Source organism: Bos indicus x Bos taurus, chromosome 6, assembly GCF_003369695.1.
Source record: "Bos indicus x Bos taurus breed Angus x Brahman F1 hybrid chromosome 6, Bos_hybrid_MaternalHap_v2.0, whole genome shotgun sequence".
Lineage (NCBI taxonomy): Eukaryota > Metazoa > Chordata > Mammalia > Artiodactyla > Bovidae > Bos > Bos indicus x Bos taurus.
Genome location: NC_040081.1, coordinates 89,254,567 through 89,274,779, shown reverse-complemented (window position 1 = coordinate 89,274,779; position 20,213 = coordinate 89,254,567). Strand labels below are relative to the sequence as shown.

Below are 20,213 nucleotides of genomic sequence, written 5' to 3'. Positions count from 1 at the left end.
GATTTACAGTGCTGTATTAGTTTTAGTTGTACAGCAAAGTGATGAATTTATACATATTCTTTTTCAGATTCATTTCCCATATAGGTTATTATGCAGTATTGAGTAGAGTTCCCTGAGCTATACAGTAGGTCCCTGTTCTTACCTGTTCTTACCTGATTATTGTATTAATCATGTTTTAAATTCTCTGTATTTTATGATGGAAATGGTACTGATGATTCTCTATTCTTTTATTCATCTCCTTGCCCTCCATTCCCCTGCCCCAGGTCTGTGTCATGTATGTCTGCGTGGCTCAGATGTGACTTAGTTTCCTCCTTTCCCCCTTGGCATCTTCTTACTTTAATCCATTCTGTGCTTTATTGTCTAATACATTGGTAAAATGCTTCACAGTTTAGCTTTCACACATACCATTTAATTTAACCCATAAGAACCTTCTTCAACTCTCTCCCACCTCATTCAAGGGTAAAACTTCAGCCTGCTGACATTTGAGGTCTCTGACTTCCATTCACAGCCATCCTTGGCTGCTCTCCTTCAGGTCTCTTCCATGTCCATTAAATCTGCCTCCCTCCTCCTGCATAAGGCTGGCATATTCCTGAAGACTGAATTGTCTCTCTTGAAATTCTCCACAACTCTGTTGCTTGCTCACCATCTCCTAAAAGTGTTTCTCAGGTGGGTCAATGGTAAAGAATCTGCCTGCCAATGCAGAAGATGCAAGAGACTCTGGCTCGATCCCTGAGTCAGGAAGAGGCCCTTGAGGGGGAAATGGCAACCCACTCCAGTATTCTTGCGGAGAATCCCATCAGCAGAGGAGCCTGGCTGTAGCCCATGGGTCACAAAAAGTCTGACATGACTGAGCACTCATGCTTGCATCTCTTAAAAAAACTCTGCATTTTCCAGAATTTTTTAAAAAATTAGATAAGCCCTCTTGGTACTGCTGCAAGACTTCTCTTAGAATTGTCAAGATTTTCAAGATTCTAGAATCAACTCATTTACTAAGGACTTTATTGTCTCATGCACTTTGCTAGGAATTTGCATACGAAGTGAAGTGAAAGTTGCTCAGTCATGTCTGACTCTTTGTGACCCCATGATCTGTAGCCCACAAGCCTCCTCTGTCCATGGAATTCTCCAGGCAAGAATACTGGAGTGGGTTGTCATTTCCTTCTCCAGGGGATCTTCCCGACCCAGGGGTTGAACCTGGGTCTCCTGCATTGCAGGCAGCTTCTTTACCAATAGCGCCACCTGGGAAGTTAAGAATTTCCACATGCATTTTTTCACTTGAGCCTCTCAACAGCCCTTTAAGGTAGATGTTAGCATCTTCAGTTTCCAGATGATGGAACTGAGGCTCAGACAGCTTAATTAGCTTGCCTGGACCCATATGGCTCATGTAAGGCAGAGCTGAAAATGAAACACTGATTTCCTTCCTCCTAAGCCAGTGTTTTTTCCACTGTTTCCAGTGGACCACACTGTTTACGTGGTTACTATGGTTGTTTTTACTGGTTTGTTGCTTATTATTGAATTAAATTTGTTCTATCATGCCAATGTCGCTAGTTAGATAGGGTATCTCTTATTTCTTTGATGTTTTCTCATGCTTACTACAGGCCTCTGGAAAGAGGAGATACTCAATGAATGGAAGTTGATTTTCATTCGATCAATCTATTTGCCAAAATACACAGATCTTTGCCTTTGAGACATTTTGCAGTTATTTATGGGAGAAATTTCAACCAGAGTCCCATTGACTGGCAGGCATGGGAGCAAATGTCTGGCACGTACGAGCAGTCAGCAGGACTGGTAATCAAGTCCCCGACCAAAACCAGGTCAGCCAGTTCCAACGTCTCCCACCCTCTGAAACTCTGTGACCTGGCATCCCAGGAATTTCCTCTGTACCGATCATCCAGAGTTCTTTGTGAGTGTCCTTTGTGGTGACCCTGGGCAGCTATATATTTACTCATTTCATAATATTAATTAAAAGTTCAGTGGTCATTGCTCTCTCTAAAAGGATTGTTTAATGTCATTGGAGTGCCAGGTGCCATGCCAAACCTAGTGTGAAATGCCCTTCTGTGGTGACCACCGTGGGCTTTCTGATTTCACAGGTGTCTGAGTCCTGCAAGCTGTTGGTCATACCATGACAATGGAAAGTCCGACCCTGGGTCAGCTGGCTAGTTAGCTGTTTTCTCTGGGTGTGGGTAGGCGTTTATTGTGAATCAACCCATGAAACAACTAGTTAGCATTTTTTTTTTTTTTTTTTTTACTGTTTCTCTTGACAGCCCTTATTTATTGAAACTTTTTACAGGTAAACGATGGAGAAATTGCTCCATATTATCCCCCCTATTCCCCTAATTGAAAAATTAGGCAATTAAGATTCTAAAAGGTAAGAAAAAAGTCAGTATAGGGAATGAAATCCTGGATATGAAGCTTCCAGTCTTCCTCGTTCAGAGCAGGAAAAGCCCCCCAGGGGTCCAATGAGTGGGATGATCTCGATTCAGAGAAGCAGGACTTGTGGGTGCCTCAGGCAGGGAGCAGATGACTGCTACCTGCCCAACAGAGTGGAGCAGTCAAACGCAAGGACTGCCTGGGTCTGAGTCCCAGCCCTGCCACATACGAGCTGCGGGATGTGGGAAAGTAACTTAGCCTCGATGTGTTGTGCTTTCCTGTTGTTCAGTCACTCAGTCGTGTCCGACTCTACGACTCTGCGGACTGCAGCATGCCAGGCCTCGCTGTCCTTCACCATCTCCTGGAGTTTGGTCAAACTCATGTCCATCGAGTCCATCCAACCCTCTTGTCCTCTGTGGTCCCCTTCTCCTCCTGCCTTCAGTCTTTCCCAGTGTTGTGCCGTGCTCATCCATAGACAGGAGTTAGAATGGTGCTTCCCTCACAAGGCTGTTATGAGTATTAAATGAGCTAATACAGCCCTCCCTCCCAATCTGCGGGTTCCTGTTAGCATCTTTAGATTCAGGCAACCAAAGATCCAACCAGGCAATACCAAAGGCTGACTGTAAACACCATGATATAAGGGTCCTCAGCATCTGTGGATTTTGGTATCAGCTGGGGTCCTGAAATCAGTCTCCTCAGATACCGAGGGATGACTCTATATAGAGCATATTGACCAGCATCTGGCACTTAGTAAGTGCTGTGTTTAAGTTTAAAAAAAGGAAAAGAAGAAAGCAAAAACAAACAAACAAAAAACCCTCCTCTCTTTTCAATGCCATCAGCCCCACACCTCTGACAATCTTCCCAATCTTCCTCTTTTATCACAATTATGTTTACCCTTTAAACAGCGCTGACTTTTCTCAGAGGTCGTTTAAACAGGAATCTTAGTTAAAATCTGAAACGTTTCCATCACATTCCCCAATAGCCAGTCTCTAGGGCCAGTTTCTGGTCCCCAAAGTCTGACATATCCCAGTGTGGAGAGAAGGAGCGATGAGAAATGGGAGTATATTCTACAGAAACACTGGCGACACTGGTAGGAATATAATTCTATTACATTTACAAACATGCATTTAAAGTGAGTTGATTTACTGAGTCATTTCTCCTTCTTCAGCTACCACCACACAACCAAAGCGAAGAGGCCACTTCTCTCGGTGCCCCAAGCAGTACAAGCATTACTGCATTAAAGGGAGATGTCGCTTCGTGGTGGCCGAGCAGACGCCCTCCTGCGTGTAAGTGGAGCATGGAGCCTACAAGCCAAGGGGTGCAGACTGGTGCTGGCTTGGGGTGGGGGGGGCGGTGACAGGAGTGGAAAGTCTGAGCTCACCCAGCCATCTGTCGGGTTACAGTTTTCCCCGGTCCTACCCACCCCAACCCCCCAACTTGTTTAGGGGCAGTGACTTACGGAGAAACTGACGCACACTTTCTTGCTGAAATCTGAGCATGCGAGAGTCCAGATCGCCTTCGGAGGTGGGGCCCGTGTTCCTCCGCTGTCTTGAGCAAGCAAAACTGTTTCTGTCTAGTGTTAAGGATGCTTTTCAGCTCAAATAAACTCTGGTGTGGCTCAAACTCGAACACATTCTTCTGGCATTTGTTAGGTGGTTCATTGTGAATGTAAATATGAAGGAAATTTCTGCCAAATTCAAAGCTACTTTTGCAGGTGTCAATTAAGTGCATGGAAATCAGTCCTATTTTTAGAGATTCATAAAGCCTGTTTAGTGCAGCAGGGAACTGGGAGGAGAGTTCTCGTTCCAACTCTTGGTAGATTGAGTCCAAGTTTAATTTTACTCAGGAACAAACAAATTTTTTGCATATCTTAAATATTTATTTTCTGCTAAAGATGTCTTGCTAAAGTGCTGAGACCTTACCTCATAGAGGAACAAGGTGATTTTTTTAAAATATAATTTTAACCTAAAGTTCATAGAATATTTATGTTCTTCTGTGTAGTCGCCCCAGTATTCTTCTCCCCACCCCCACCTCCCCCACAAGTATCTCAGGACAGTGATTCCAAGCCCTGATATAGTGGAAAATTGAAGAGCTGAGGACTTCTTCAAAGTTACATTATAATTTAATTTAATTAAAAATATATAAATAGGTAATACTTAGAGGGGAATAAGAAAAAAGCCTACTGTAAGGAAATAGGAAAATGTGCTTAAATTTTTGGGAAAGATAGAGCTGATTTTTTAAAATTTCATTTAATTGCTTACTGGCTTGGGAGAATATAATGAATTTTTAAAAGATTAATGCTTCTTAGCTCAGTACATTTCTCTTACTGGTCCCTATGTCTGTACATGTATTGTTCTTTAATATCGCTGCCTTCTAGAATGAAAACCACAGCTGTAATCTACCTGCCTGGTCTTCCCAGGTGGCTCAGTGGTATAGAATCTACCTGCAGTGCAAGTGACTAGGGTTCAATCCCTGGATTGGGAAGATTCCCTAGAGGAGGAAATGGCAACCCATTCCAGTATTCTTGCCTGGAAAATTCCATGGACAGAGGAGCCTGGCAGCCTATGGGTTACAAAGAGTTGGACATGGCTTAGCAACTAAACAACAACAAAATTACCCAGCCTGTCTCCTTCAGTCAGAGGTTAAAACCCATTTCCTCCAGAGCTCCTCTGATGCTGCCTTAACTTTCTTTTTCAGTTGTTTTATTTTGTTTTTCTTTTATTAGGATTATGTTGAATTTACAAACTAATTCAGGGCGAGCTGACATCTCTATATGTAAAGGAAGTCATGGTCATACTTTGAACCATAAATGTCTCTTCTTACTTGTTTCCAGAATAATCATAGCTTCTCAGCAGATCTGCTCTCTAGACTCCTCTCTAATATCATCTTGAGTCACTCCTCTCACTGACCTTTTTGGTTATATATATGTGTGTGTGTATATATATATATATATATATATATATATATTCACTGAAGTATAGTTGAATGGCTTGACTTTCCAGCCATATCTCTCACCACATTCTCAAATGTCCTTATGAAATCCTACATTCGTTTGCAGGGTTTATTAGACAAGCTATTCTCATAGTCTGGAAAGTTTATTCTTATTGAAGCTTTAAGATACAGCTCAAACAGCAGCTCGTCCTGGATCCCTGCACTGACTTGAGTTGGATGTCTGTCCTTAGTGATCTAGTCACATTTCAATGAAAAGCTCTTTCCCCCTGGAGTATCACTGTTGGTTTCTCTGACCCTCCCTTCTGTGACTGTGAGCTCCTAGAAGGCAGGGATGATGGCTTATTCGTTCTCATATTCCAGTGCCAAGCACAGTGCCTAGAATTTACTAGGTGCTCAAGAAATGTCTGATGAATAAATGAACAAGTCCCTCTGTCACAGTTCATATAGTGCTGTGCCTGCATGCATGCTAAGTCCCTTCAGTTGTGTCCCACTCTGTGAGACCCTATAGATTGCAGTCTGCCAGGCTCTTCTGTCCATGGGATTCTCCCAGCAAGAATACTGAGTTGGGTTGCCATTTCCTCTTCCAGGGGATCTTCCAGACCCAGGGATCGAAATGGTGTCTCTTATGTCTCCTGCATTGGCAGACGGATTCTTTACCACTGAGGGCTTCCCTGGTGGCTCAGACAATAAAGAGGTAAAGAATTTGCCTGCAAAGCAAGAGATCTGGGTTTGGTCTAGTGCTGTGCTGAATGTCAAATCCAAGGCTTTAATCTGAACCAGGAACACCTTCTTAGTGGTGATCCGGTATAAGACCAAGGAGGGCAGTGGGCTGATGGAGGAAGAACATTGGAGTCTTTGGAGTAAAATACACCTAAGATTTTGTTTCAACCAACTATGAGCAGTGTTAACAATGAGTTGGTTACCTTTCCTGGGTGTTTAATTATCTCTAAAAGAAGATAATAATATCCTTCTTTCATGTGTTGAAAATTAAGCAAAATAATACATCAAGCAAAAATATTTATTGTGGTACCCAGCACAGAGTAAATGTTCCATAAATGTACTATTGAATTGAATGGGAACTATTCAACTAGGTCTCACCTTTTAGGAGATTTTTTGTAGCACAGATTCAGGCAAAACCGTCTTGCCATGGGCGATTATGCCATCTTGGGAAACCAGAAATTTCTCCTTTTGCTTGGGATCATAGGAGTTTGTGGACTCCTGTCTTTATGGCAACCCACTCCAGTGTTCTTGCCTGGAGAATCCCAGGGATGGAGGAGCCTGGTGGGCTGCTGTCTATGGGGTCGCACAGAGTTGGACACGACTGAAGTGACTTAGCAGTAGCAGCAGCAGCAGTCTTTATATAAAAAACCAAAGTGTGTGTTTCAAATAACTCAATCCCTTCTTAATCTTCTCAGTATTTTTTGGGGGGGTGGGAAACAGGGATGATTTGTTTCCAGATACATAGCTTTTATTTTAGATGGCACAGCTCACTTGTTACTGTTTAGTCATTAAGTCATGCCCGATTCTTTGCCACCCCATGGACTGTAGCCAGCCAGGCTCCTCTGTCCATGGGATTTCCTAGATAAGAATACTGGAGTGGATTGCCATTTCCTTCTCCAGGGGACCTTCCCAACCCTGGGACTGAACCCTCGAATCCAAGTCTCTTGCAGGAGACAGGCGAATTCTGTATTCCTGAGCCATCCTGGAAACCCAATGGCTCATCCGGTAAAGATTCTGCCTGCCAGGAAGGAGCCTCAGGAGATGAGGGTTTATTCCCTGGGCAGTATTATATGTGGTTGGACAACTTGGGAGCCAGACTTCCTGCATTTGAATCCTAGCCCCCACTCACCTACTTTCTTTATATCTCAGTTTCTCCATCTTCCAAAAGGGGTCAATAATACTACTTCAAAGGTTGTTATAAGGATCGGTTAGTTAATACTTACAAAGTTCTTACAATAGTGCCTAGTGATTATTTCAGAACAGAGATCCCAGAGTCCTCAAAGGACATCAGATCAGATCAGATCAGTCGCTCAGTCGTGTCCAGCTCTTTGCGACCCCATGAATCCCAGCACGCCAGGCCTCCCTGTCCATCACCAACTCCCGGAGTTCACTGAGACTCATGTCCATCGAATCAGTGATGCCATCCAGCCATCTCATCCTCTGTCGTCCCCTTCTCCTCCTGCCCCCAATCCCTCCCAGCATCAGAGTCTTTTCCAATGAGTCAACACTTCGCATGAGGTGGCCAAAGTACTGGAGTTTCAGCTTTAGCATCATTCCTTCCAAAGAAATCCCAGGGCTGATCTCCTTCAGAAGGGACTGGTTGGATCTCCTTGCAGTCCAAGGGACTCTCAAGAGTCTTCTCCAACACCACAGTGCAAAAGCATCAATTCTTCGGCACTCAGCCTTCTTCACAGTCCAACTCTCACATCCATACATGACCACAGGAAAAACCATAGCCTTGACTAGACGAACCTTTGTTGGCAAAGTAATGTCTCTGCTTTTGAATATGCTATCTAGGTTGGTCATAACTTTCCTTCCAAGGAGTAAGCGTCTTTTAATTTCATGGCTGCAGTCACCATCTGCAGTGATTTTGGAGCCCCAAAAATAAAGTCTGACACTGTTTCCACTGTTTCCCCATCTATTTCCCATGAAGTGATGGGACCGGATGCCATGATCTTCGTTTTCTGAATGTTGAGCTTGAAGCCAACTTTTTCACTCTCCACTTTCACTTTCATCAAGAGGCTTTTTAGTTCCTCTTCCCTTTCTGCCATAAGGGTGGTGTCATCTGCACATCTGAGGTTATTGATATTTCTCCCGGCAATCTTGATTCCAGCTTGTGTTTCTTCTAGTCCAGCATTTCTCATGATGTACTCTGCATATAAGTTAAATAAACAGGGTGACAATATACAGCCTTGACATACTCCTTTTCCTATTTGGAACCAGTCTGTTGTGCCATGTCCAGTTCTAACTGGTGCTTCCTGACTTGCATACAGATTTCTCAAGAGGCAGATCAGGTGGTCTGGTATTCCCATCTCTTTCAGAATTGTCCACAGTTTATTGTGATCCACACAGTCAAAGGCTTTGGTATAGTCAATAAAGCAGAAATAGATGTTTTTCTGGAATTCTCTTGCTTTTTCCATGATCCAGCGGATGCTGGCAATTTGATCTCTGGTTCCTCTGCCTTTTCTAAAACCAGCTTGAATATCAGGAAGTTCACGGTTCACATATTGTTGAAGCCTGGCTTGGAGAATTTTGAGCATTACTTTACTAGTGTGTGAGATGAGTGCAATTGTGTGGTAGTTTGAGCATTCTTTGGCATTGCCTTTCTTTGGGATTGGAATGAAAACTGACCCTTTCCCATCCTGTGGTCACTGCTGAGTTTTCCAAATTTGCTGGCATATTGAGTACAGCACTTTCACAGAATCATCTTTCAGGATTTGGAATAGCTCAACTGGAATTCTATCACCTCCACTAGCTTTGTTCGTAGTGATGCTTTCTAAGGCCCACTTGACTTCACATTCCAAGATGTCTGGCTCTAGGTGAGTGATCACACCCTCGTGATTATCTGGGTTGTGAAGATCTTTTTTGTACCGTTCTTCTGTGTATTCCTGGCATCTCTTCCTAATATCTTCTACTTCTCTTAGGTCCATACCATTTCTGACCTTTATCGAGCCCATCTTTGCATGAAATGTTCCTTTGGTATCTGATTTTCTTGAAGAGATCCCTAGTCTTTCCCATTCTGTTGTTTTCCTCTATTTCTTTGCATTGGTCGCTGAAGAAGGCTTTCTTATCTCTTCTTGCTATTCTTTGGAACTCTGCATTCAGATGTTTATATCTTTCCTTTTCTCCTTTGCTTTTCGCTTCTCTTCTTTTCACAGCTATTTGTAAGGCCTCCCCAGACAGCCATTTTGCTTTTTTGCAGTTCTTTTCCATGGGGATGGTCTTGATCCCTGTCTCCTGTACAATGTCATGAACCTCAGTCCATAGTTCATCAGACACTCTATCAATCAGATCTAGGCCCTTAAATCTATTTCTCACTTCCACTGTATAATTATAAGGGATTTGATTTAGGTCATACCTGAATGGTCTAGTGGTTTTCCCTACTTTCTTCAATTTAAGTCTGAATTTGGTAATAGGAGTTCATGGTCTTAGCCACAGTCAGCTTCTGGTCTTGTTTTTGCTGATTGTATAGAGCTTCTCCATCTTTGGCTGCAAAGAATATAATCAATCTGATTTCAGTGTTGACCATCTGGTGATGTCCATGTGTAGAGTCTTCTCTTGTGTTGTTGGAAGAGGGTGTTTGTTATGACCAGTGTATTTTCTTGGCAAAACTCTCTTTGCCCTGCTTCATTCTGTATTCCAAGGCCAAATTTGCCTGTTACTCCAGGTGTTTCTTGACTTCCTACTTTTGCATTCCAGTCCCCTATAATGAAAAGGACATCTTTTTTGGGTGTTAGTTCTAAAAGGTCTTGTAGGTCTTCATAGAACTGTTCAACTTCAGCTTCCTCAGCGTTACTGGTGGGGCATAGGTTGGATCACCATGATATTGAATGGTTTGCCCTGGAAATGAACAGAGATCATTCTGTCATTTTTGAGATTGCATCCAAGTACTGCATTTTGGACTCTTTTGTTGACCATGATGGCTACTCCATTTCTTGTGAGAGATTCCTGCCCGCAGTAGTAGATATAATGGTCATCTGACTTAAATTCACCCATTCCAGTCCATTTCAGTTTGCTGATTCCTAGAATGTAGATGTTCACTCTTGCCATCTCTTGTTTGACCACTTCCAATTTGCCTTGATTCATGGACCTGACATTCCAGGTTCCTATGCAGTATTGCTCTTTACAGCATCGGACCTTGCTTCTATCACCAGTCACATCCACAGCTGGGTATTCTTTTTGCTTTGGCTCCATCCCTTCATTCTTTCTGGAGTTATTTCTCCACTGATCTCCAGTAGCATATTGGGTACCTACTGACCTGGGGAGTTCCTCTTTCAGTATCCTATCATTTTGCCTTTTCATACTGTTCATGGGGTTCTCAAGGCAAGAATACTGAGGTGGTTTGCCATTCCCTTCTCCAGTGGACCACATTCAAGGGTCATAGCATCTTTAAATGTTATTTTTAATTTATCAGATATTTATTAAATAAAAAGTCATTCATTTGCTCAGCATTTATTAAACATTTGCTAGCATCTTTCACCCTTTCCTCTTCCTTTCCCTTCTGAAATGACCGTTAGCTGATACTTTATTAATTAGATGAGCAGTGAAATAACATGAGTCATTGTAACTAGCTGTGTAAGGGTTTGACCTTCTACATAGCTTCACTGGGTTATAGTTAATAGGAAGGACTGCTTACTGAGAAATTCATTTAAAGCATGGGTGAGTAACTGAACCCAGAGCTTATAATTAGGAAAACATTCTAAAAGAGTAGCAAGTAATTGCCGTGTACTTTATGGGCAAAGTTATTGTTTAAAAATGCTGTATTTAGTAAATTTGTTACAGAAACATTCCAGCTAATTAGAAGAGACTATATTTGTAGGTTTTAATTATAACCTTAAAAAAAACCCCATTAAAACCTCCCTCCCACACTTGCGATCAAAAGTGATTCTCCCCCCATTTCCAGTTCTATGTGCAAGAGATTTTTTGATATTTCAGATATTTCTAAGCTCTCTTCCTGTTATTTTGACCTTGCGATGAAGAGTCTAGCTATCTTGCAGGAAGCAATTTTCCCTCATACATCCTGGGGTCATTTTGCAATAGATGGCCTTAGGTGGTTTTTTTCTCCTTTGCTTGCATAGAGCCTCATCTTTCAATTGATGGCTGTGACCAAGCTAGTTTTTCTTTTTTTTTTTTAATCATTGTAGCAGCTACAATATAATCAGTCAGGGACCTCCTTACTTGAGAAATAAGGCTTTGTGGGAACTAACTGCCTTGGCTTTTTATCAGACATAGACTCTAGAGTGGCCTGGCAATAGATATCTGCTTAAACAATAACAACAAAAAATGAAATTACACAGTCATCTTTCTAAGAAGCAGAGCTTCATCTTTCTGAAATTTAAATAATTATGTATACGACCAGTATCTCTTTGTGTTTGGCATGAGTCTGAGGAGAAAAAAAGAGAAGATATTTGTTAGCCAAAAGTAGTGATGTTACAACATATCATTTTGGTTTTCAAATATCTTCAGACAAACTTTTTATGCATCCTTTAGGCATCTGACACAAGTCAGGGACTGCAATGAACAGTCCTCAGATTACTGAATTTTAGGTGGTTGAATGCTGCTTGGTCAAATAGCTCTGTAACTGTAACTTCAGACAGGGGAGCATCTGCTAAGTTGAGGTCAACTCAGGACTGTATTGATGAAGTTGATGAGAGAATGAGAGGGGAATTGGGGCGTTTGGAGAGCTTGCTGATTTCTGATTACTTCACTTTACCATGACCATGCAGCAAAGGGGCCTTTAGAGAGCAGAGGGATAGGTGGGGCTCCCCAATGACTCAGAGGGTAAAGAATCTCCCTGCAATGCAGTAGGCACAGGTTTGATCCTTGGGTGGGGAAGATCCCCTGGAGGAGGAAATGGCAACCCACACCAATATTCTTGCCTGAAAAATCCTATGGACAGAGGAGCCTGGTGGGCTACAGTCCATGGCATCCCAAAAGAGTCAAACACGACCAAGCTAATACGCACACAGGGAATGGTGCACAGATCTGAGACTGGCTTTAGAGGATCAGATAAAGGAACTGGAGAGGACATCTATTGTGTTTTGAGGGGATGCAGTTGGGGAGGTGGTGGATGGAAGAGACTTACCTAGTCTGACTCCTGCAAGCATTAGAACCAGAACTGACGGGTGGAAGATGAAAAGAGAGGCCAGGGGTGGGGGAAGGTGTGTGGAGAGGAATCCTATAAAATAACATTTACAGAGCTTTGTGTATGTTCCATGTTTGATCATATAAAACCATATACTTTGAATATAATTTATAATAGGAGAACTCAGGCACACTGAAATTCTTTGTATCGCCCTCTGATGAAATGGGAAATCCTGGGGATTTTTGAATTCCCTGTCCGGGGATATTTAAGCACTTGAGAGTGCTGTATAGGGGATTTTATCACCCCCTCCCTTTCAAACTCAGAATCTAAAATTTCAGGGTAGATTTTAGTGTTACCCTCCCCGTTTATTTATCTTAGACATATTGTTGCTGCTAAGTCACTTCAGTTGTGTCCGACTCTGTGCGACCCCATAGATGGTTGCCCACCAGGCTCCCCGGTCCCTGGGATTCTCCAGGCAAGAACACTGGAGAGGGTTGCCATTTCCTTCTCCAATGCATGAAAGTGAAAAGTGAAAGTGAAGTCGTTCTGTCGTGCCCAGCCTTCAGTGACCCCATGGACTGCGGCCTTCAAGGCTCCTCCGTCCATGGGATTTTCCAGGCAAGAGTACTGGAGTGGGGTGCCACTGCCTTCTCCAGACATATTGTTAATGATGTTCAAAGGATGACAGGTTTTTAGCAAAGAATGAAATTTCTCGTAAACACAGTGATTGTACAGCTTAAACACATTTTGTTTAAAGGAATTGTACCCTTTGTTAATTCCAAGTAATGAAAAAAGTGTTAATTTCTTCAACAAAGAAATAGTAGAGATTCTTAAGAGTCTTTTACTTTTTGACCTTGTTGCCCTGTTTTTGTTCTATTTTTATAGCTGTGATGAAGGCTATGCTGGGGCCAGATGTGAGAGAGTTGACTTGTTTTACCTAAGAGGAGACAGAGGGCAGATTTTGGTGATTTGTTTGATAGCAGTTATGGTAATTTTTATCATTTTGGTGGTCAGTATCTGCACATGCTGTCAGTAAGTATTTTTAAATTTAATTTTAAGGAAGTCTAAAAACTTTTATCTTTCCTTTCCTATCTTCTTTCCTTCCTTCCCTCCTTCCTGCCTTTTCTCTTCCCCCCCTTTTTTTAATTTAAATTACTTTTTATAGTTCACCATCATTTATTCTGAAGCATTTATAATAAACACATGACATGATTTTTGTCATTTTTCTAAGCATAATTATTATAATTCAAATAAAATTTATATAAATCCTCTGAGAAAGAGGAAGTGGGCAAAATGGATGAAGGCGACCCAAATGTATAAACTTCTAGTTATAAGATAAACAGGTCATGGGATGTAATGTACACATAGTGATTATAGTTAATAAAACAGTCTTGAATATTTGAAAGTTTCTTAGGAGATCTGGAAAGTTCTCATCACAAGAATGAAAATTTTTGTAAATGTGGAGATGGCTATTAAATACTAAACTTATTGTGGCGATCATTTTCAATATAAACATATATCAAATCATACCTGAAATGAATAAAATGTTACACATCAACTACATATCAATTTAAAAAGTCAGTTTTGTTGTTCAGTTGCTAAGTCGTGTCCAGTCCCATGAACCGCAGCACACCAGGCCTCCTGTCCTCCACTGCCTCCTTGAGTTTGAGCTTTCATCCCCTTCTCCTCCCACCTTCCATCTTTTCCAGCATCAGGGTCTTTTCCAGTGAATCAGCTCTTCACACCAGGCGGCCAAAGGACTGGAGCTTCAGCTTCAGCATCAGTCCTTCCAATGAATATTCAGGATTGATTTCCTTTGGGATTGACAGGTGTAATCTCCTTGTAGTCCAAGGAAATCAAAAAAAGTCAAATATTTAGCCCTAGAGTCCATCACGTTTTATGTAAGTTTGTTAATAGCTTAAACAATACTTTTCTTAAACTATACCGTGACACAAAAACTTTGAAAGATAGAAACAAAAGTATTTTTTATTAGTCACATTAAAATAATGAATTTTATTTACAAAAGATGCCTGCACTGTTTCTCCTGTCTTTATTTTTTATATACCTCAACTTTGTTAATCAAGAAAATCCTTGTTTTTTCTCTGAGATAGAATGGCTTAGTACAATGCTTTAGTTTTGGAAACTCATCAAATTTTTGATCAGGCCAGAACTCCCACACAGCATGCTAAAAAAGCATTTTCTTAAAATGCTACCTTCATGTCTTGAGAAGCCTCCTGAACTGTACTTTGGACTGTGGTTCTCATTACAGGAAGGTGTTACAGGAGTCCTTTCTTTATAGCATTCTTGGTAGAAAAGCGTTAACACAGCTACCAGCTGTCTAGAGAGATGTTTGTCCCAGCTGTGCCATCAAACACTTTTGAGAACTTGGACAAACTTCTTAATCTCTTTAAACTTTAATTTTATTTTCTGTAAAATGAGAGGATTAAACTCTCATTTACAAATAATCTGTAGGATTCCTTCTAGCTATAAAATTGATAGATATTTGTAACGTTTTACTTCCTTTATGGCAAAAAGGAATTTTAGAATGCCAAGTTTGGGGCAGAGCTGGGAAATGCTCTATTTTATTACATTCATTTTGTATCATATTTTAAGAAAACTGGACTGCGCTACAGAATATCTAATACGTTTTTTGATTAATTTATCTGGAAACTTAATTAACATATTCAGAGATTACCCTCATTCTCTTAGTCTTATGTTGGCTTCCATTTTGTACTATCTTTTATTTACATACTAAATAATGCTTATCAGTCTATTTTGTAAAATGACTTGGCCTGAAAGGTTTTCTTGTGCTCAACAAGCTCTATCCACAATCGAGTACTACGTTCCTTCTATGTAGCTGTGACTACATTCTCTCTGTACTTTCGCTATTGTTGCTATTTGAGCCTAGAGAAAGGGATGGTTAAGAGAGAACCTAAAACAAATTTTTTTTCATGAACCTGTACATTTTTACCAGTCTGGAAATAAGATCTTAGGCTTTATTGATGTTTAATTTTGTGACTGCAGTAACTAAAAGGACCACTCTAATTTCTAACACTTTGTTTTCCAAGTCCTCTTCGGAAACGTCGGAAAAGAAGAAAGAAGGAAGAAGAAATGGAAACTCTGGGTAAAGATATAACTCCTATAAATGATGATATTCAAGAGACTAGTATTGCTTAATGGTAAGTGTGATAAACTTAGTAGATGGGGAGCTCTTCAGGTGATATTTGCCTGGTGAAGTGGGGTTTAATTGCATTCAGTAAATCGATTGGAATTTGATTGTGTTTAAAAACATCTAAAAATAAATTGACAATTTTTTCATTGAATCTGAAGCCAGATAAAAGACTTTATCATGTCTTTCTTTTGCATGGTACCACAGAGATAGAATATAGACTTTTACACAGTTTTTCTGATGCACTTAGATCAGTCTGGTTTCTTGTTCTGTGTGGTTGTGGTGGTTATTTTATATTCTTATAAAATATTATAAGATATTTGATATATTTTTCACTTGGGGACACAAATAAGAAAGATTTTAGTTTAGACATCTCACATTGAAAGGAAATAGCAAAAGCAGTGTTTTGATAATAACCATGTTTATGGAGCATTTACCACATTCCAAGCACTGCTCAAGGCTCTTTTAAATGTTCCATCATTTGAGATCCCAGCAGGAATAACAAATTCTCTCAGATGATCCAACAAAGACATTTTGATGAAGGGGCTGGGAGGGCAGGGTTGAGGGAACCTATAGGAATATTGAGGCTCCCAGAGTCTAGCAACTGCTGGAGGCTGTCCCCTACCTGTGCCTGAAAGGGCAGAAAAACACTTACTTGCCATTGAGAAGCTGGCTGTGCTCTAGGGCCCACCAGGCAGAAGCTGTAGCTATGGATGGGAGTAGCCATAGTCAGCACCTGAATAAGGAAGGAGGCAGGAGCGGGAGAAGAATATCCCCAAACCTCTGTCCTCTTGCCTTCAGATCTGCAGCAGGTACCTTTCACTAGCCAAACCCAGAGGAAAGAGAGCATCCACATTTGCTTGTACCAGAGTTCTTATGCAGAGAACTATTATTTCTGCCTTTCTGCTTACCATTCCCAGAGCTGGCTTCATCCTTGGCTAAGTCCTCTTAGGTCATAGAGGAAGCTAGCAGCAACCATGGCCACACACGGCCTTGTTCATCCAGCAGGAGAAAGTGGTGGCTTTCCATAGCTTACCCAGCAAAATCTCCTTTTCCAGAAATGCTCAACTGAACAATAGAATACAGTAAATGATTATCAAGAAATTATAATGTTCTTCTAGCTTATTATCAGAATGATATGAATGAATCGAAAACAAAAATGCTGACTCTGGAGGGTTTTGTTTTTGGTGTGTGTGTGTGTGTGTTTTATGAGATTGCAAGGAGAATAGGTGGCTCATGTCCTGAAAAACTTGGAGCTCCCCAAGGGTTTTGGCAAAGCCTTTTTAAAGGGCAGGTGGGAGGTGGGATGGCTGGGTACATGATCAGCTTGTGCACAGTTCTCTGAATGGCTGATAATGAGGCAGCATGGTGGTGTCATAGGGATTAACATTATCGGTTTTTAGGCTCCAGTAGAAACTTGGGGCTACATGTTCAGGGTCATCAGGTAGGTAACTTCTATTTGGTGGGAGGTTTTCCCATTGGCAAAATAAGTCAGGAAATTTGCATCAAATACTATTAATTAGGTACTTGAGAGAGTACATAAAGCAGAGGATACGGGTGAAGGCAGGTCTCAGGAAGTCCCCATAGGGTCTGGCTCAGTTACAATTCCCCCCTTTTCTTATATATTCCTCAATCTTGAGGAGAACGAGTTTTGAAGAAGAAAAGGAATAAAGGTTCAGATAGAGAGGTTAATTAATAAACTTGACAGAGGTACCCACAGAGTACCCACAGTTTCCTGCTTGGGATTTGTGTTTTGGTTTTTTTTTGTAACTACATAATAAATTTCGTTTTAATGGCTTGCTCTTTTCTTTTTTTTCTTTCCTTTTTCCTATAGTTGATGAAGATTACTCCAGGTTGATGGCAAGTTACAAAGTATCTTCTTACTCATTTGAAAATGGACAGAATGTGTCTCAGGAAACAGCTAGCAAAATGAATTTTAAATAATGTATTTACTTTTTGTCTGTAATGTTGATTTGTGTTGTTTACTATTGTTTTTGTAATACTAAGTAATTTTATTATTATATAGTGTTTGGGAAAAGCACCCAGTTAAGCAGGGACATTTTAATAAACTTCCAATTCACTTTTGTCACCAAAATTACTAGTCAAACAAAAAAGAAGAGTAGGAAGGAGTTTAGATCTTAGGAATTGCATTAATAATAAAACTACCATTTATCCAACACTTACTATGTGCTAAGAGTTTGAAATACATTATTTCCTGTAATTACTTCAAAAACCTATGATTCTCATTTCTCGTGTATAGAAACAGGCCCTAAGAAGCTAAAGGACATTCCCTGGTGGCTCAGATGGTTAAGAATCTGCCTGCAATGCAGGAGACCTGGATTTGATCCCTGGGTCTTGCAGATATCCTGGAGAAGGAAATGGCAACCCACTCCAGTATTCTTACCTGGAGAATCCCATGGACAGAAAAGCCTAGCAGGCTACAGTCCATGGGATTGCAAAGAGGCAGATACAACACAAGAAGTTAAATGATCTAACCCAGATTTATAGAGTTAGGAATTGGTGGAGCTGAAATTGGAACCAATATTTAGCCAAGTTCAAGGTTTGCTGTTAACCATCATTTTTGTTCACTGGAGTTGTTGCAACCTAATGCACAATATAACCCAAGACTTTACACTAAAGTGTGTTTGCAATGACTGAGGCACTGGTACATTTTCCTGCAGAAACTCAGATTGCAGAGTCCTGGATACATGTTAACTGTTACCATCATGCTTTCTATAGGCTTGACTTTCATTATGTTTCTTTGCTCCTTTGTAAATTCTCAGTGATATAGATACATTTTTACATTTCTAAAGCAGATTTGTCCCACAGTTTAGGAAAATGACAGAGATGGAAAGTAATTGCATGACCATCTTTAAGCTCCAAGTAAATGTTTATGCTTGCTAAAGGATAGATGAAGCGCTGGAAGAGGCTGTTTATCCTGGAGTAAATGGTCAGGGACATCACAACAGAGCCCAGGCAGGATGTATAAGGCATATCCTGATTTTTGTTCTTCTGGTGCTTCCCAGGTGACACTAGTGGTAAAGAACCCACCTGCTAATGCAGGATACTTAAGAGACACAAGTTCAATCCCTGGGTTGGGAAGATGCCCTGGAGGAGGGCATGGCAACCTATTCTAGCACTCTTGCCTAGAGAGTCCCATGGACAGAGGAGCCTTGTGGGCTATGGTCCATAGGGTCACAAGGAGTCTGACACAACTGAAGTGACTTAGCACACAAGAAAACAGTACCTGTGATTGCTCTCAGATGAATTTTAGTGCAATCAAATTATGACCATAGTCACCTATTACTTGGGACCATCTTGCCAATGCTCCTTCAACTCCATATTACATTTAATGAAGATTCTTTTTAAATCTGAAAAAGCAGAATGTACATTTAGCCAAAATTCCATAGAATATGGAATTTCCTACATTGGCTGGGTGTATCATTTATAAAAACTGATGGCAGATATCCTCAAATTACTACAATTTTGCTATTGTGCCTATCAGCAAAACAGCTTTTCCAGAATCTTTGTAAATTCTAATTTGCAGTGTAGACTCCATGCCTGAAATGAAGCAGAGAATTCAGAGAAAAGGTGAAGTTGTGTATTACTTTTTATCACATACCGTATTTCAAGTGAGAATGAGGCTGTGCTTAAGTATAACACAGAAATAGCTCAAATATTAGTAAGAACTAAGTCAAACAATGGAGAAGGCAATGGCACCCCACTCCAGTACTCTTGCCTGGAAAATCCCATGTACGGAGGAGCCTGGTAGGCTGCAGTCCACGGGGTCGCAAAGAGTCAGACACGACTAAGCGACTTCACTGTCACTTTTCACTTTCATGCACTGGAGAAGGAAATGGCACCCCACTCCAGTACTCTTGCCTGGAGAATCCCAGGGATGGTGGAGCCTGGTGGGCTGCCGTCTATGGGGTTGGACAGAGTCGGACACAACTGAAGAGACTTAGCAGCAGCAGCAGCAGCAAATCAAACAATGACCATCCTTGAATAGGGTCAATTTCACCTGATTCATTTTGTATACACTCTTTTCAAAAGCTTCCTCTGAGTTTCTTCATGCTTTCTCTTTCTCAGTCTTTACTGATACTAAGAGTGCTTGAAACAAATGTTCGTTAGAGCATTTAAATTTTTAAAAAATGCTATAACTGTTTCTTCTTTCCTTAATCAAGGTTGGTTGACCAATGGAATCTCTCAAGGCAATTCAAGCTTGGAAATTATGTTCTGATGCTAAAATGTGTCTCTTGAAATTTGGTAGATCTGAACTACCAATAAAGAACTTCAAAGATTTTCCTATGTTTTTGAAATGCATTTTATAATTTTTTTTTTTTGCCTATACTGAATGACCTCATTTATGTAAACTGTCAGTATTACCATGTAATAAAATAAATTTATTTTTAAAACAAAGCAAATATATATTTGCTTAGGAATTTTCTATTGTTACCACACATTATTAGTAGAAATAAATGTGAACATTATTGCCTTACAAAACCTTGTGTTTTATAGCAACTATCATGAATACCGTTGAAGTAGTTTACTCTGACCATAAGTTTTCCTTGGAAACTAAATAATTTGAAAATGTAGTAGATACTTATGAGACTGGTTACTCAGCAGCCTGGACATATTTTTTAACCTCACTCTGTGGTGCTAGTGATAAGCAGGAGACACAAGAGACGTGGGTTTGATCCCTGGGTTGGGAAATCCCCTGGAGAAGGGAATGGCAACCCACTCCAGTATCCCTGCCTGGAGAATCTCATGGACAGGGCAGCCTGGTAGGCTACCATCCATGGGGTTGCAAAGAGTTGGAACCCCACAACTGAGCATGAGCACCAGCTGTATTTGGTTGGTCTAAGGTAGGTGATTAATGAAATTGGGCCAACTGGAGTCATTTCCTGGGAATTGGGAACT

At 40.8% G+C, this 20,213-nt stretch overlaps 1 protein-coding gene across 1 annotated transcript in view; it reads left to right on the top strand.

Annotated features, from left to right (window-relative positions):
- Positions 1–19,717, top strand: part of BTC (betacellulin) — a 50,174-nt gene extending 30,457 nt beyond the window's left edge. Inside the window, exons 3-6 of the mRNA XM_027544754.1 lie at positions 3,536–3,653; positions 13,010–13,156; positions 15,193–15,303; positions 17,128–19,717. Of these exons, the coding sequence (XP_027400555.1) occupies positions 3,536–3,653; positions 13,010–13,156; positions 15,193–15,301 (374 nt within the window). The 3' untranslated portion in view covers positions 15,302–15,303; positions 17,128–19,717. The remainder of the gene's footprint in view (positions 1–3,535; positions 3,654–13,009; positions 13,157–15,192; positions 15,304–17,127) is intronic.
- Positions 19,718–20,213: the final 496 nt, after the last annotated feature.